General features: G+C 39.3%; 1 protein-coding gene across 6 annotated transcripts; it reads right to left on the bottom strand.

The window, feature by feature from the left end:
* Positions 1-2,426: 2,426 nt before the first annotated feature.
* Positions 2,427-17,668, bottom strand: lrrc9 (leucine rich repeat containing 9). Of its 6 annotated transcripts, none has more exons than XM_068580869.1 (33): positions 17,247-17,668; positions 16,822-17,040; positions 16,474-16,614; positions 16,190-16,253; positions 16,023-16,093; positions 15,082-15,264; positions 14,467-14,622; positions 14,120-14,328; positions 13,906-14,037; positions 13,630-13,803; positions 13,394-13,514; positions 12,938-13,073; positions 12,717-12,857; positions 12,505-12,632; positions 12,242-12,415; positions 12,035-12,154; positions 11,633-11,824; positions 11,418-11,543; positions 11,104-11,244; positions 10,722-10,899; positions 10,380-10,600; positions 10,162-10,284; positions 9,951-10,081; positions 9,724-9,832; positions 9,489-9,628; positions 8,860-8,996; positions 8,181-8,413; positions 7,270-7,338; positions 6,220-6,345; positions 5,156-5,345; positions 4,794-4,944; positions 4,638-4,683; positions 2,427-4,197 (listed from the first exon to the last, which is right to left on the bottom strand). In XM_068580869.1, exons 1-32 carry the CDS (start codon positions 17,295-17,297, stop codon positions 4,650-4,652), a joined length of 4,521 nt encoding a protein of 1,506 aa, XP_068436970.1. In that variant the 5' UTR covers positions 17,298-17,668; the 3' UTR covers positions 2,427-4,197; positions 4,638-4,649. The 6 variants fall into 6 exon arrangements, with proteins under 6 accessions (XP_068436970.1, XP_068436969.1, XP_068436971.1 ...); XM_068580868.1 differs by lacking the exon at positions 2,427-4,197 and having other exon boundaries at positions 4,585-4,683; positions 17,247-17,316; positions 17,483-17,668; XM_068580870.1 differs by lacking the exon at positions 2,427-4,197 and having other exon boundaries at positions 4,585-4,683; positions 17,247-17,299; positions 17,483-17,668.
* Positions 17,669-17,678: the final 10 nt, after the last annotated feature.

Genomic DNA, 17,678 nt, shown 5'->3' with positions numbered 1-17,678 from the left:
CATTTAGTTTTTGTTCAGGATTTTAAGCATTAACTTATTAAAAGGCAGTTGCATGTTGGGTGTTCAGTTAAACACAGAACACACAAAATACAAAGTGGTGTGCGCGATTTGTTGCACAAAATTGCCAACCAGATCATCATCCAGAGTAGTTTACCAACATACAAACAACATTATAACGCACTTGATTATAACATTCAGATGTGATGCTGCGATTTAAACTGGCTGCGTGTAACTGTGCAGTTCATCTGTGAGTGATCACTTGTGCAAGCTGTCACTGTTGCTGTTTGATAGGTGATGTGTATTAGGTAAGGATATATTCAAGAGTTTATAAGTGATGATTATTGACTATAACCCACAACTGTCAATATAATTAGAGGTATAAGATAAAGCCTAACAGCCTCATATGTATTAAGGCAAACAAGCTGTGATTGTCAGTTTTTGTGTGAGTGGGAATCCCTTCAAACTGTACCAATCTTTATTAGAAATTGTATTGTTTGAAAAATTGACAAAACTACAGGAATAAGTCAACAAAATAATGCAGATAACCTTCTCAATAAATAACAAAGGATCCAATTTGCTTTCCACTGAACAATGAAAAGACCATCCTTCTTTGCAATAATTACATTAAATGGCACATTAAGGACTTCTTTATCCTCCATCTCCTAAATATATTGTTAACCACTCTCTTGCTAGTGTCTTTAAATCCTGATTCTAGTACACCTATGACCTTAAAATCTGAAATAGGATTGGAAATATTAATATTACATTCTAAATCCTTGTTATCATGTTCTTAATACAAAAAGAGCAAAACCTACAAGTATTTTATTATTTCAATATAATGAAAGTGTTTGTTGTCAAGTGTTTGCCTCTCCAAAATGTTGATTTACTTAGAGATGAGGGCAAAAACGAGGATCATGAAGTGATCAACAAAAATCCAAAATATCAACGCAAAGAAAGATAGTAATCTGGAGCCAAGGAGATTAAATTGTTGTTGTTATTCTTCTCTGGGGGCCTAAGTGTGAGCAGGATGCTGTGTTTCCGTGTCATCTTGAAAAAGCAATTTCTGCTCTGTGTCGGACACAATAAACTACAACAACGGAAAAGCCTGTCAGCCAAAACAACATGTATTGCACCCTGTAATCGTCCCATAGCACCACTTATTTAAAATCATTATGCCATTTTTGTTATAGCCTGATGAAGAATATCAACTTGATTTAAGAGAGTTATTAAAGGATGAAAATGCAAATATCATGAAAAAAAGGTTGATACCAAATTGGCTACAATCTGCAAAAAGTAGACCATCTGACTGTGGTCTGAAAATTGATTCGTAATAAATTTACAAGGAAATTGGATATTTGTCGGTTGTTTGGTTACCTTGTTCTGGTCATTTTATTCCAGCGGCGTGCCCTGTGTGATTGAAATGTAATAAATGATACACAAATTCAATACTGTGAAGAATCGCACACAAGTCCAGAAATGAAAAGCAGTTAAGATTTAATGCTCCTATCCAAAATATCTGCACAAAATAAAAGCATTTTCCTTTTCATTATAATTGTCACTCTCACTGCATTCTTTTATCTGTATTTCCTCTCTCTCCATTCACTCTTTATTCAGGAGCCTCACAGAAAACAAATTACAGGAAAATGACAAGCGACAACAATAACTCAATGACAGATTTCAAGAGAAGCAATATGGCAAGATTGTTTTTGAATAGAGGATGTATTTGTGGGGATGGAAAATGAACTCTGGGACATAATATGCACCTTTTGAAAACAAAATAATCTATATTTTCATTATCTGAATTTGTTTGCCATCAGCAGCCAACTGTGGAGAAAATAATATATTTTTTGAAAAGCAATTCCAAGTCAAGTGACGATGTTGGTGTAATTGTAACCTCTACCGAAGCACTCCTAACGTTAATACAAGCTGATAAATGTGCAATGCATGTGGAGTTGTTGAGTGAATGTTGTTCATCCATTACATGTACTGTGCATAATGTTTTGATAAGCATTGCACAAGATGCAGCATTATCTTCAGCATCAAACATCAATCAATGTCCTCATCCCTCTGACTTCACCCACAACATCAACCAACACTGGAACCTAAGTAGTGAAAACACGGTCCAATCAGCAATTATTTACAGAGTCTTGGACTAATGCCGCTCTGAATGCACAGACACAGCAAATGTAGGAAGTTAGTGGACCAGAAGTAATGACCCCATACAGAGCATGTGTTTTTCTATGTAGACATGTGTGTGTGTGTGTGTGTGTGTGTGTGTGTGTGTGTGTGTGTGTGTGTGTGTGTGCGTGCGTGCGTGCGTGTGTATCATCTATAACTGATTCAAAACAAGCACAAACATGTCTAATTATGAATCCCGGCCACAACTGTAGACCAACTCGCTTTCCCCTCTCCACCCTCTCTCTGTCTCTCTTTCTCCCCCTCCTTCCCTCCCGCCCGATCCAGGCTCCATATCAGGCAGATGAAAACATAACCTGTCACATTCCATCCCATTAAACCAGCTACGAACCATGTGGTCTACTCACATGGAGGAGCAAAGAGAAAGAGAGAGAGACAGAGAGAGCAGTGCATCTGAATTCACTCAGGACTGATGAATTATTCACAATCTTTATGCTAATGTCATTTTAATGTTAAAAATACTTACAGATATGCAAAGTGAAGCATACTGTAAGAAGTGGTATGCTCACTATAAACTTACAATACACATAGAAATACAATTGTTTTAAAACTGTGATATTTCAAACATATCCATACCGCACATACTGTACTTAAACATAAAGTGTGTAATTATCCTTTGCAATACCTAATGCATCCGAGAGCTCTCCCAGAGCTCCCAGATCTGTGCATTAGAGGGTTTTTTTAATATGAGTCCATCAGCTGCCATTTGATGTCAGGCACAGCAAGGTAATGACAGTGCACTCACTTGCACAGTCATTAGCCGCGCTTAATGCTGGGAATTAACACAAATTAAGTGAAGTTAAGTACATGCATTAGAGGAGCTTGTTTGGGGAGAGCTTTTTACTGTTGCCTTGCGTGTTTAGCAATGGTCAAACAGGCAGGAAACACAACACCAAATCACATAACCTCAACTGATAAATTACTATCTATAGGGCAAGTGGTAAATACATTGAGGACTGATTAGCAGTGTCATACAGGAAGAGCTAATGGAGCTCTAAGGACACCTAGTGGTCACATTACCAACACAGAGTTTAGGTTGGTATTATAGATATGACAGAAAATGTTTCTGCTTCTCCCAGGGAGATTGCATATTAATACGCATTAGTTTTGTTTTTTTTCTGTTACTTACTTTTTCTGGTTCAATTTGTTGTATGTCATTATCACAATTTTATAGTGTTTTGTTTTGTACTTTTCCTTTTTTAACTATTTTTTCATGCACAAATGGAATACTTTATACATTTAATATATTGAAAAGACACCGTAAATTAAGCATCTTCTGTTTTTGAATCAAACAAATTTAGATGCTTCTGGCAAAGAGATGTTCTTTGGAAAGGGTGTTCTTGGTAAAATTTTCTTTACAATATTTCCCAAACCTTGGTTCAAACTTAATGTATGTTGTGTCTTTTTTAAGGAGTGTGTTTTATGATAAAGTACAAACAATGATTTAACTACAAAGAGTTGGTGAGAAAGAAAACAGTCTGCACAGTGGCTTGGTTGATTGATGAAAACAGATGTCCTATCAAAAATCATTTTATAAGGGTGTTTTCATCGTGCAATGATTTAAGGCTCAGACTGGTGTTTTTGTTAACTACAGCAGGACTCTTGGCTAAACTGTCAGAAAGACCGGAAGGATTATAATCTCATGTTCAGCAGAACTAACATCAATATCAAATAGAGTGGGTTCATTTCCAGTTACAACACACGAGATTTGCCTATTAGTCAAAACTGTGGAGGGCTTTTCGAAAAGAGGCTAACATGATGAAACTGACAATCTCTGAAATCCATTTGGACCTCATTCAAGATTACATCTTTATCTGAGTGACTGCAGATTATTGTCCACAGAGAGGTGTGCTAAAGCTGGATTATCCACTTGTTGGGGATCCATTTGACCCCATGGAAGCAGCATGCCAGCCTCACACGTCCTTACATCTGTGGGTGTTTTTTCGCTTGTTCGGGGCCAAGGATAGGATAGCCGTAGAAATGAAACCAAAACCTCTCATCCTCAGATTACCATGGTTAGTGATCCACATATGTGAAAAAAACAAGGTCACAGTCATAATAAATGCTTTTGAAAGGGATGCACTACATGTAAATGTCGAGTAGCCTAATTTTCTTTAACCCCAAACATGTTTTAGCTTAAATTTAAGAGTGATAAATGTGATTTATTGATATGTAAACAGCAAAAGAAAAGGTTACAGAAAGTATGGTCATATAAAAAAAAACTAAAGGCACTTAAATTGCCCTGTGTTCTGAGCTGTTCCTCATTAAATATGCATCTATCATGCATAAGTGCAGATGCTCATATACATTTGGGCACACTTAAAATATCACTCTCAAGATGTGATGCCCTAAAATACTATGATATATGATATATATGACCAAACCAAATGGCTGTAGCATGTGTTTACTTTAGTTTCATCTTCCACCAGAGTATGTGTCACCTCTTCAAGCCGCTACATGGGTGGAGGTTTGCCACAATTTGGAAATCTGAAAAATAAGTACGAGGAAAAGGTCAACGTGTCGTCTACTATCTTAAAAACAACTCTCACCTTTTAAAGAAGCATATTCATGTCTCGTGAATTTTGGATTAAACAAACCTGCTGTCTTGCTCCTGGCTGCGATGGGTGATGATGTTCCCATCATGAAGAAGACCTGTGGTTGGCAGGTTGCTTCCTGCTCTTCGAATGTGTCTCATTGTAATGTCAGCTTGGCCGTTCCGAACAGCATTACCGTGCTTGTGCTTCTTGTCTGAATTGGGAGTTAATACAAGGGTGTGGAATAAGAGGTGTCAAACCAGTAGTGATTTCAAGACACGGAACAGTTTTCTGGTATATTAAAAAAAAATCCTTTTTACTGTATTAAAAGTTAAACAGTTTGTGTTAACCTAAAACCTTTTATTACACACAATCATATTCATCAAGAAACAAATGATCTTCAATCGGAGAAATGTCACACTCACGCTTGTATGTGTAATGAAATTGGGCTTCCTCCATGTTACTTGACAGGATATCGTGTCCATGCATAAAGTTCTGTAGTCCTGCACTTATAGTCATTCCTCTGAGAGAGGTGTTTCGAGACATGAGAGGTAGCAGTCCAGGAAGGTTTATTTCAGTGGTAGGAAGAGAAGGTCCAGGGTATTGGGAGCATGCCTTTAAGAGAAATATTGAAAAAGGACCATGAGAAAGATAGAAGTAATACTTTTAGATTTAAAAACATAACCAGATATTCAGATAATGTGAGACTCAAGGGTCAACTCAATGTCTTTGAAATGTGTATCCTAACTATAACTGTCTCTCTTTTTTCTACCTTCCTATGGCCACGCCTCCTGCACACTTGGCAAGGGATTAGAGATTACTTTGTTTATTGTTTCACATGTATAAGATAAGATCGTATACTACTCATCAATAACAATGTTCAAATTTAAACAAAAGCAGAGGCACTAGTTTAAATTGACAGTCAACCGAGATGACAGTTATGTGAATCAATAGGGGGACGTTTGAGTTTGTGTTTTTAATGAGAAAACCCAGGACTTTGGCTCTGTCATTTCCACATCTATGATGCTAACAAGCAGAGGGGGTCGTGTTGACCTGGCTAATAGGGGGTAAATCCACTGGTGCATTATCGGCCGGGCACATTTCATCTAATCAGCAGGATGATGCCAGCAGGCTTATGCTGCTTTTAATTCAGAGCTGCAGGAGAATTACTGCCTTGGTCTCTCATTACATGAACATCAATTCAGTCAGACTGAAAGAGTTTGATCCAAGCTTTTTCCTTTTTTTTGGCAGTTGCGGTTTGGTTGTTGATATGTTTTTATTCATAGTAAATAATTACTAAAGCCATATTTTCATTTTCTTGTTCTTAAAGTAATTAAATTTGAACTAAAACAAACGATAAATACTGTATACTGCAATACTACAAATACCTTTGTGTCCTTGATGGTAGCTCCAACCCTGCACATTTATTTGTATACATTTTGTGTGCGATTGTTTCTAAGTGATTATGCATGTTGTATGTAGTTGTCACCGATGAATCAGAATTAATCAGTTCAGCCCTGGTCCTCTCCTCCAGGGTGACCATCACTCCGTCCAGGACCTGCAACTGGGACAAACGGAGTACCATCTCTGGTCTGTGGAGAGAGTTTTTGGCAACCTGAAAGAAGAAGAAAAGCACCTGTTTGATGAAACAACCCAGTGAAAAAATATTAGATCAGCAATATTATTGTGGAGCATTAGTGATGCTGGCCCTGAGACATCTGGGATAAATATGATGCTATGTGGGCCCCCATGTAGTAATCATGTTCCAACAGCTGTTCCAGTGACCCAGCTGACAGCAGCAGATCGTTCCCAGGTGAGGGCACCCTCTGGCCAGGGTACAAATTCAGCCTGTCCAGTCATAGAACTTCATGTTCCTATAGGACACTGCTGCTGTGATTAAGTTGTGAATGCGTGCCAATGGATGTCCAGTGGAGAGTCAAAGACAGACTTTGGCTTGTGAACATGGGTGAGGTAGCAATCTCATGCTGTCAACAGCAGGAGGTATTGTCTCCAGAGTGGCTGTTGGCCTCTACCCCTTGGCAGGATTACCCCTCCCCCCTCCCCCCATGGGAAGAGAAGGGGGATGGGGTTCAGCAGTATAGAGGCGCCCACAGCTGAGCATTGCCCAATGGACTATAGGGAGGCCCTGGGATGCAGGCTCTGCTCTGGCCTGATCCATGAGCTCCAGATGGGTGATGTAACCAGGCCAATAGTGCCCTGCCATTTGGTCAAGGGATTTGTCTCTGATGCCGGCCAGTTTGAGGCACAGCAGATGGCCCATCATGTAATCGCTTAATTTGGAACCATAGAGTTACACTGGGATAGTGTTTTGGATCGTGCAAGAGAGAAATTGAGCCTCTGAGCATGCTTTTGATCATTTATTAGCGAGTGGAAGAATTCAAAGTGCTCCGTGACTGAAAGCTAGTAGATTTACATCACTATGTAAAACTCATTATAGGTAAACAAACTTGGAAAACATTTTTTTAAATTATATACTGTAAATGGGTTTCATGCACAAACACGTGGAATTGCAACTTACAGGGTTGCCAACAACAGAGAGCTCGGTCAACGAAGGAAGAACTTCTAGCTTGTCAAGTTCTGTGATGTCCTACAAAAATTAAAGAAACACAGATTTTATAAAATTATTTTTCATTCACAACCCTCTCATTTTACTTTTCTTCCCTGGTTGTCACCTACTGTGTGCTGAAAATGGAGAGATTTGTATCAGAGCTGGGCCTTTCATAATTTTGGTTTAGGGAGGATGGAAGCAGCTGATGGGAGAGATTACATGTGTGAGCTCGCATTAATCTCATGAGAGAGTTTGGGCACGCAACAGGGTTCTGGGGTGTTTTTTTTTTCATTCAGTTTATGGTTGCATTTGGCTGTAATTTAAAGATGCCCCCACTGTGATAACTGTGGTGCTGGGATGATTGCTGTATTTTATATCTTAATTGAATGCATGGAAACATTAAGGTTGGGAAGGAAAGAAGGAACTAGCAACAAAAGTGCAAATCACTTGCCCTGGGTGAGAAGCAGATGCAGACTGAGAAGCTGATTACACGTTGTCCTGATTGTTCCCCTCTTTCTTCATACACACAGCCCTGACCTTCAATCAAACTTGATTCTCCTTAATGCTACCCCTCGCATGCCGCAGTGGGTGGTAATGACTCATGATTACTATACTTCATGTCTTACTTTGCAAATGCAGAGAAAAGTAATATTGTTGCACGCTGCATACAATACATTCAAGCATCTGACACATTTTTCAAATGAACCAATCAGTAAACTCTGGTGGAAATCAAAAACTGCACAAAAGCTTACGGTGACCTTGGTGGTCATCTCAGGAAATCACTGGGGTGTGAGTAATTAAGGCAGTTTTATTAAAAATCTGTATATAAACATTCCAAAAATCCAGCATTTGAGGAGCCCACTGTTACTGAAGGAGAATACCTGCAGCTTGTTCATGCCAAGAAAGAGCTTGCGGAGCTCAGTCAAAGGATCGAGATGGTTGAGCTCCCGGATCCGGTTCTCTGCTAGGTGTAGTTCTAGCAGGACGTTCTGGGCTATGAAAGAGTTATCAGCCAGAGCTTTGATCCGATTCCTGTCCAACACAAGCTCTCTGAGCTGGTGAAGCCCCTCCAATCCTTCCACCTGGCTGATCTCATTACCTATCGCGAGAGAAACTTTATCAAAACAATGAAAAGATATTTCAAACATTAGTCTAATATTTATATGTACAAAAAAGAGAGAGTACATTAAACACCCTAAACAATATCAAATGCAGCATTTAAAAGGTAACTTGAACATTTGTTGGGTGTTTGTTGGATACCCTGGTGTTAAAAGCACTGAAATTACAGAGATGGCTTTGAAAGGTTTCTAAACAAAAAATGAAGAATGGACAAGTGAGGTCGGCTTTGTGGGACAAATCCTCCTGACAAAGATAGACTCAATCAAAAGCTATCTGAAGCGGTTGAAAGAAAGTCAGTCATTCTTTTCTTCAGGTCTCATCTCCCACCTGGCCTCCAGTCTATGGGAGACTTTGCTCTCAGTGCTTGCCTTTTCACAGGCTTTATGCACTGCACTTTTATCAGGCTGTATGAGGGAGGGGTGGTACGCCAACCATACATACCTTGAAGGAAGAGCGCTTTAAGATTGGTGAGCCTGCTGAGCTGCAGATTGGCCATGTTGGAGATGCCATTGTGACTTAAATGCAGCACCTCGAGGCTGCCCATCAGTGGCTCGAGACTGCCAGTGGGCCCAGTTTCCCTTAAACAAAGTCACAGAATAACAGCTTGAAACATCTGTGGTTAAATGAACATCTCTTTCTCCCTCCCGCTGCTTAATTTAACTGGTCAGACCTCACACGTGTAGACCACCTAAAGGCAATCGCAAGCCAGGGTAAACAAAACCTTGTCCTGTCAAAGCACTGCTTATGTACTGGTTTCCGTAAAAGGATGTGGTTGGAAGATCATATCATTACTCCAACGGTTATTTTAGAAATAACATAGAATACATATCAACGTATTTTGAATTAAATCAAAACATCTTGAAACTGTGCTTACAACTAGGTATTTATGATGGTTTATAGGCAACAACTGAGACACAAATCTGATAAAACTGTCAAGAGACAGTTCAGTCACTGGGTGGTCAGTGCTGCCCCCTATTGGTTACAGCTTACACATTCTTCACACTTGGCAATAGGCAAACATTGAAAAATGTGAAAATACAAATAAAGTTGAGAAATAGAAACTGTGTTACCCTTTGCCTTTGGATTGGCTATGTTGCCCATAACCACTGGAGTGAACTTTGCTGTACAGAATCTGTCTGTTTGTGAGAGGAAACTGAGTCTTCTGTCTGGGCAGGATGGACTCAATGTGGTTGTAGTTCAGACACAGAGACTAAAAAGAAGACACTGGAAATAACTAATTTGTTCATGGCTCAGGTGCATATCAAGCCAGCCTGTTGTTTTTTAGACATTCAGTGTAGTTTATACTTTGAGGTTGGGCAGGTAAATGAGGCCAGAAAAAGAGGTGAGGTGGTTGTGATCAAAGTTGACACTGCGCAGGCTACAGAACAGGTCTGCTGGAGACAGATCAACCATCCTGTGGAGGAAACAAACCCATTTAATTAGCTGTGTCTTTCAAACTGTAAATCATTATAATCATGTTCATTTATGGACATGGTTTGGGTTTAAATATGACTGCTTAGCGAGGTGATTACCTAATGGAGCAAGACTGCAGGGTAAGGTGGGTGATGTCTGTGTAGTTTGAATGGCCCAGCTTCTCTGCTACCATGTCACGGGTTAGTCTTCCTCCAAACATATCCTTTGCACTTTCACACTCAGTCACCTCCTAGAGAAAACAACAGTTAATGCAGTAGTGATCACTACAATATCTGAAAGGTTTGACTGATTGCCATTGTGGGTGAATACCACTGCAATGCCATCCAGAGCTTTTAGGGAGGGTAGGTGGAAAACCACATAAATACGATAGTTTTCCAGTTCCTCCACTAAAGGATTTCCATAAAGATCCAGAATGATGAGGTTTGTCAATCCCTGAAAACAAAGAGGAGCATATGAGCTCAGACAGCATGCATGGAAAACAGGTGGGATAATCTGAAACCTACTGTCCTTCTTTCGTTCCTACTTGCCTTCAGATAGTAGATGTCCCGTGACGTAGAGATTTGGTTGTTGCCGATGTAGAGCTCTAGAAGGGAGCGAACTCTCTGGATGCCATGCAGGGAAATGATATAATTGTTCTCCACAGACATAAAGGCCAGGTTAGGCAGCCGATCTAGGGCCGCGGCATCCAGACTAGATAGCTGATTCCCATCTAAACTCAGTTTATTTAGGCAATGTAGTTTTGATAGTCCTGAAAAAACAGAGGGGCAAAGAATGACGCAGACATAAACAGACTAAAAAAAGAAGCAACTTTTTTTTTGTTGATACATTTGAACTCTGTGATCCCAACTTCAGTTAATCGTGTGACTAACCATTGAGTGTGTTTATGCTGTTGTTGTTGAGGGAAAGCTCCTCCAGCTTCACGCAGCTGTCAAGACCCTCCACTTTAGAAATGTCATTATCATTGAAGGAAGCCCAGCGAAGGTTGACCAGCTTATTCAGATTGATCAGTTTGGAAATCCTTTGACTGTCAAGGTTCAGGGCAGTGATCTGGCCAATATTTAGGGTACATAACATTTGTATTAAATATTACATTTGTTGAACGTGTATTACAATTAAAAATGTTATGCTATAGTTTCAACATCATGTATCCTGGTAACTCCTTGGAGTGGTTATTTTCCTTTTCTTCAAGCTTTACAATTGCACTTTTAGAATCACACCTTTTAGGGAGAAACCCGCAAGTCTGTAGCTCACCTTTGTGGTCCAGTCAAGCTCCAGCTCTCGGCTGAGGCCGCAAGTTACAGGACTGAGAGGACATAGGAGCTGGGCTGTTGACAGCAGGCTGAGACTACGGGGTCGGTCACTGTTGGTGCTCGAGTGAGCCAGAAGAGATGCCTGCGAGCAGAGTGTCAATAGGTCTGATTGAATTACAGCGCATCCTGAAATTTACAAGGTCGACGTTCACAAACTGTATGCGTTTTTCATTGGAAAATATTACTACTTATCTAGATACAATCAATATTAAAATGTACAAAAACAGCAACTAACGATATCTGAAAGATCTTAACCTGGTTAATTTTGGATCCAGCAGCCATCCGAACAGCAAGAGCAGCCTCCTCCTCTGCTACCATAGTATCGTCCAGGTGGGTGAGGGTTGTTAGACGGCCCAGTATGGTCATTCGGACTGTTTTGGCCTGAAAAAAGTAAAACAGCTTCACTGTAAACCTCCTCATTGTTCATTGTACAATATATTTTTGAGATTTTCTTTGATGACAGCACATACCTTGATCCAGGGGTTATATCGGGTGTCAAGTTTCAGCAGAGCAGGCGTGTGTTTTTTCAGCACAGCGGTATCCTCTTTGGACTTGGTCAGCTGGTTCCAGCGCAGGTCTAGCTGTTTAAGCTGTCCCAACCTTCTCAGCCCTTCTAGGGTCACCAGGCGATTGTAGCTAGCATCCAAAAACTCAAGGTTGGGCTGTGATTTCGGTAACAGAGACAATAGATGGTAAACGTTTCCACTATATGCCATGGTCCAAAACACAGTCTCTTCGTATTATGTGTTAATTCAATACCAAATTAATTAAATGTTACAGAGGTTCATATAAAATGCTGCTCTCTTACAACTCCATGACCTATGATAATGATTAGTTTAACATTTCCTTTTGTCATCCTCGTCTCTCCCTACCATGTGAGAAATGTCATCCAAGTGTGTGAACTCATTGAAGCTGATGGTAAGATGCCGCAGAGATGTGAGACGGGAAATCTCTTTTATTTTGCTCAGACTGTTGCCATGAAGGTTCAGCACCTGGATGTTCGATACATTAAAGATTAGTGTGAGTACATGACATGGCTTCAAAGCTCAAGCTGTCATTTGAAAAGACAGAAAACTTACAGTGATTTGACTGAGGACATTGGCTCTGGCCACATTGAGCAGAATTTTGTCATCCAAGCTCCTCAACCTGGGCTGCGGTTTCAGCACAGGTTCCATGTTGAGGACTTCCCTGTCGAGGCTGATATTGTTGAACGGAGTATCATCAATTCCTGTGCTGTGTGGTTGTTCTTGATCCTAGTAACAACATACGACAAGGTTCATAAACTATGAATTATGTTTTATCATTTATCATCAAACAATAACAAAACCAATGTATTAAATACCCCGGTGGTGATGTATTCAAAATGAATGATGTACTCAGGCAAGACAAGCTCATGGTCAAACACAAACCACTGTCTTCGTCTGGGACTGCACTCAGGACCTGTGTGCATTTTGGTGGAGTTGGGTCTCTCTGAATGAAAAACACACACCAATGTAAACACACTTCACAAATACTGACTGAAAAATAATTGTTTTCATTTGTAATACAGCATACCTTCATTCATTGCAATTCTGTGCTTAGTGTCCACATTGCGATAAACGGAATACACTCTGGGATATCTGCTTCTATCCAGTGGGTCTCCCTCTCGGATAGGCATGCTGTGGCCCACAAAAACTTTGGAAACAATAATCTGACCTATAGACAAAAAACAGAATAATTTTAGTTAAAAAAAAACAGTCCTAGCTGAGGAGAATAGATAAGCAAAACTAACTCACCGTGCCTGAAGTGGATTGTGTCCGTACTGTGCTTGGAATCGTCTTGACTGGCCTGACGCAGTGCGTGTTCAATTCTGGGCTGTTCAACCACACTGAGACTGTTGGATAAAAGTATAGCACCCTCTCCATCCAATGCCTGATTCAAAGTCAACATTGTAAAAGTTAGCATTATGTGAAAACAAGAAATTGCTGTTCTATTTCATAGCACTCGTGTTTCTGTATACAATTTCTGTATACAAAAGAGGGATTTTTAATAAGTTACAATTTCACACTTTTCCATCCTTCATTGCATTCTGCTAAACCTAACCTTTTGCAATTATTTTTTCTTCACTTTGTTATGTATGAATCGGGAAGTTACTAATCCATGATTTACTTGCTTGAATATTTTTCTCAACGTGTAGACAAATAAATTCTGGGTGATGGTCGAGTGTGGAAGGTGGACAGAAGTAAACACACCTTATTTTGTTTGGTTGTTTTAAAGCCTTCCTCTGAAATGCACAAAATGTCTTCCCTCTCACTATTTTTTTCAGGGTCAGGTATGTAGAACAAGTGCTCCAGTCGACGTCTGTAATTCCTGCTTGGAAAGTTAAAATTAGACACATTTTATAATGATGACAAATGTCAGGTTAAAATGCCTGTAAATTATTGGGAGAAAAAAAAACAAGATCACATTACAATTCAGATTAACTTACTGTGAAGGAGACTCTTCACTTGCAAGAAGAGTGTGAAGTTTGTCCTCAAAGCAAAGCCTTAGAGCACTGTTGTGGATGCGGATAACTCTATTAATCTTAATGCCAGTGATGTTGTGAACCTTAAAGTCTGAATGAGAGAAGCGGGAATGCAGGAGGTCGCAACAGGAAGTAAACCTGTTGGGAACATAATAGAAAAAACAAGTCTTCTTTTGATTTGTCCTTTGTGAACTGAACATTTTTGTATCTGTATTTATTAATATTTTACCAAGTACATACCATGGATCTTTGGAGCTGCCCTCTTCCAAACGAATATTTCCAACACTTTCCAGCTCCATCAATAGAAACTGGACTGTATATTCCATCATGTTTGTGGCTTGTGTCAAACCCCGTTTATACGATGCTTCAATCCTGAATACAGAAGAGGGAGCATGATCTTTACATTATAGATGGACAGTAAAATTATCTTTTTATCTTATTCAAATATACAGACTCATCCAGCCTCCTTGTCCATAGCACCAGTCTCTCCCTCAGTGCGTCAATCTTGCTGAGTATTTCGTGCTCCGTAGCTGGATTGCGACTGAAGTCAGTGGCTGGGTCACTTCTGTCAATTGAACCTTCAACCAGGTGGGTTGTTCCCTCCTCTGTTGTGCAGGCAGACTTCTTACAACTAGCTGGCGCCTTGGAGAGCTCACCTTCAAGCTAGGTATGCATCCAGATGAAAACAGCTTTTCTTAACTTTGTACAACAGCAACCTGAAGCTGGAAATCACAGCTAAATAACTAATCTCTTTTTACAGCTGTAAAACTAATTCCTAAAATGTTTCAAGGATGTACATACATTCTTGAGGGTGCGATTCAGTGTTCGGATGCATTCTCCTGGTAACTGTAACATAGTTTTCTTCCTCTCCATCAAACTGAGTTGGCTTTCTGCCAGGTTCCTTTGAGCCGTACGTACACGCATGTTGTAGTACATAATTTTCTTCATTACTGTGGACTTAGGGGGAAAATAAGGCAAACAAAACACACAGATGCAACAAATTACAAAAATATAACATACTTGTTTCTATAGACAGCCATTGTTCAAACCATATTGTATGTTACTCAATACCTTAAAAGGTTGCAAAAGATATTATATATGTCAAGCTAAATCAAAGGGAAATGTGCATATGTAATCCAAACCACCGAGAGAATTCTGAAATTAAGAAATGTGTCTTGGATTCAAATATTCTACCCAATTTACATGACTTGTTGTAACTCGACTGAGGAACAACCAAATAGAGAACAAATGTGTGTGATGTTGAAATTTTTTTCAGGGAAACGTTATTAGAACTTAAAGCAAATTATTAGCAATCAACATCCATCAAGAGAATTTTTACTATCCTCTAAAAACATAACAGAGACCCAGATGCGCTCAGTTGGTGTAACGCAGGAATCCTGCTGGTCTTCTAAATACCTCAGCTGCTTCCTTCACTTGCTTGCAAAAGACATCATAGGTGTCAAGCCGCTGGAGGCTTGGGATGTGGTAAAGAACGTGTGTGGCGTAGTTACACAGAAGACACACTGGGTTTGAGGTTGACGTTGGGTCCTTCAGTGCTAGTTCTTTCAGATGGGGTAAGCGGGCAAGCAGGGTCAGCTCCTGTTACACCAATATCAACAGCAGAACACACAGGTTATCTTAATAATGAGGTTTGTCTTCACTAAGGCAAAGATGATTCCCTAAAAACACAAAAGACATTATAAATAAACAATCAGAGGTTTTATGGCATCTGATTTGTAAATACTTTACTTTACTATACTATACTTTACTGTAAATACTTTATATCAGCTAAAATGAAATGTCACATTGTAATGACAAAGAAGCAAACGCTTTGATTCTGCAGTGGTTGCAATAAACTGGGCTCCCAGTACAGTGAATAACAATAATTGCTTTATGTAAAGCCATGCTAGGTTTGACAAAAGGTGTATTGCTAGAATATGATCAAGGTATTAATCATATAATCAAAGCAAGAGACAAAATACTGTCCCATCAAAATTACCTTGAAAAAGACAACAACTAAGTACAAATGCTCTGAATGAGTCTGTCAGCAACAGTATATTTATAAAGTGTATTACTGACTAACAAGAAAAATCTAGTAGTCGTAATTATTTTTTAAAATAGATGCAGTCAAGAATGTATATCATTGAATCCTGAATGATATAAATTGAAACGATGCTACCCCATACCTTATTGAAGGCCTTGTGCAGCCAGCCCATTGTAGAAATAATTGAAAATGTGACTTGACCCTGACATTTCACAAGACTTTTAAAATCAGACCAAGGATTTTAATAAGATGTTACAAATGAGTAGGAAAACTTTTTACAGAAGAACTGTTAATAACATATTTCTGTTCTCACCTTAAATGAGCTGATCTTGTTTCCGGATAGATTAAGATTCTGAAGGCGGACATTAGGATCAAGGCTATGCCCTTAAAAGAAGTTTCAAAGTTTTTCATTATTTTCAAACAGCTCACTGAATCGCAATCAAACTCCATACAAAAATACGGAGGAATGTGTAAACATACCAATCTTTTCAATATTGTTGTCAGCAAGGTTTAGTTCATTAAGGTTCTGAAGTGTGTTCAAGCCCTTTAGATAAAAACAAAAAACAATAACACATATAGCAGATAACTAACTGATCAAAATGGGAAAATGCTATTTTAAAATAACATGCGGTCATATTCACTGATGTGCTAGATTGTGTAAAATGCTGTTTTTAAGAGAAATACAGAAATAAATCTGAGGTTAAAACATGTTGTCTGATAAACATGCAAACAGAAAAGACAGTCAGAAAAACAAGCGTTCAAACCTGTATCTGAGTTATGCAGTTGTTGTTGAGCCACAAAACTTCTAGTTTGATCTGCAATTCTAAATTCTTTATTTCGCAGATCTGATTATCATACAGGTAAAGTTTCTCTAGTTGTTGACAATTCTGGAGCCCAGATATCCCCTGCAAAATAATAAGATGGCCAATGAATGCAGGATTTGATATCATTTAATGCTACAACGGGGGTAACACTCTGCAGTACAACAATAAGTTGGAATCACTCCCAATAAAAAACAGAACCAAACTTGAATGATTCATCCAGGGCATTATACACTGCATTATTGTTTAGTGCCAGTTATTAAAAAAAACTCCCCCGCATACCAAACTTACTGTCAAATGGCACTGGACAACCCAGAGCTCCCGAAGCAGAGGACAGCACTCAAGTCCTTCAATGTGTTTTATATTCTGGCCCAATATGGTAAACTGGCAGAGCCTTGGGAAGAACGAAAGTCCAACCATGCGGGGGAAACCAGAGAAGAAGATCTCCAGGGAGCTGACGTTGCTTCCTTCGTGTGCAATATTTTCATAGGACACTCCATTGGCCAAACACTGTTGATAAAAAAAAATAGTCACGAGAATCTAATATGAAAAAGAAAATGGCAAGGCAGTAAAAAGCAGGAATATATATACAATATATCATTGCAACATTTCAGCTGATTACTGCAGTTATTGGAAGCTGTTAGAAATATTAAAAACGGATACAAACCGAGATAACATTTATCATTATGCCCAATTAATGTGAATTTCATACTCACCAGTTCCTTGACCACCTCCTCATCACCGTGGTGCTTTCGTTTCTCACTCATGCCTTGAAATGTATCGTCGCTGGGATAATAACAACGCTTATACACATATTAAATGTATCCTTATAATCCTGCTTTATTTCACTCATGATCTATTAGGAGACTAAATATGAGGCTGCCAGATAGGGAGTATAGTAACAAATAGATATACTAGACTTGCCAGCAAAGTTAAACTTAAGCTAACTTACCAGCAAGGTAACAACTGGTAGATATGGGACGTCAGTTAGTGCCGTATAAACATACGCCAATCATTTCAAGTGAACCTTGCACTGAAGACAAAAACAACAACTCCTTTGTCTATAATTACTTAATATGGCGGGTTTCTGGGCTCAAACCTGAGGCCCAACTTCATCAATGTTTGGTGTCGGCGTCGGTCCGTGTCCA

Source organism: Clinocottus analis, unplaced genomic scaffold, assembly GCF_023055335.1.
Source record: "Clinocottus analis isolate CAN_PGR_092001 unplaced genomic scaffold, fCliAna1.0.p SCAF_17, whole genome shotgun sequence".
Classification (NCBI taxonomy): Eukaryota; Metazoa; Chordata; class Actinopteri; order Perciformes; family Cottidae; genus Clinocottus; species Clinocottus analis.
Note: the sequence above shows the minus strand (reverse complement) of the source record. Positions and strands in the feature narration are given on the sequence as shown.

What these genes read in the sequence shown, in the direction of transcription:
- lrrc9 (XM_068580869.1), bottom strand. Translation starts at nt 17,297, where the DNA reads ATGAGTGAGAAACGAAAGCACCACGGTGATGAGGAGGTGGTCAAGGAA. An exon ending in TTGAATACATCACCACCGGG is followed by an intron (nt 12,416 to 12,504) that starts GTATTTAATACA and finishes TGTTGTTACTAG; the next exon opens with GATCAAGAACAACCACACAG. An exon ending in GGGACATCTACTATCTGAAG is followed by an intron (nt 10,285 to 10,379) that starts GCAAGTAGGAAC and finishes CTTTGTTTTCAG; the next exon opens with GGATTGACAAACCTCATCAT.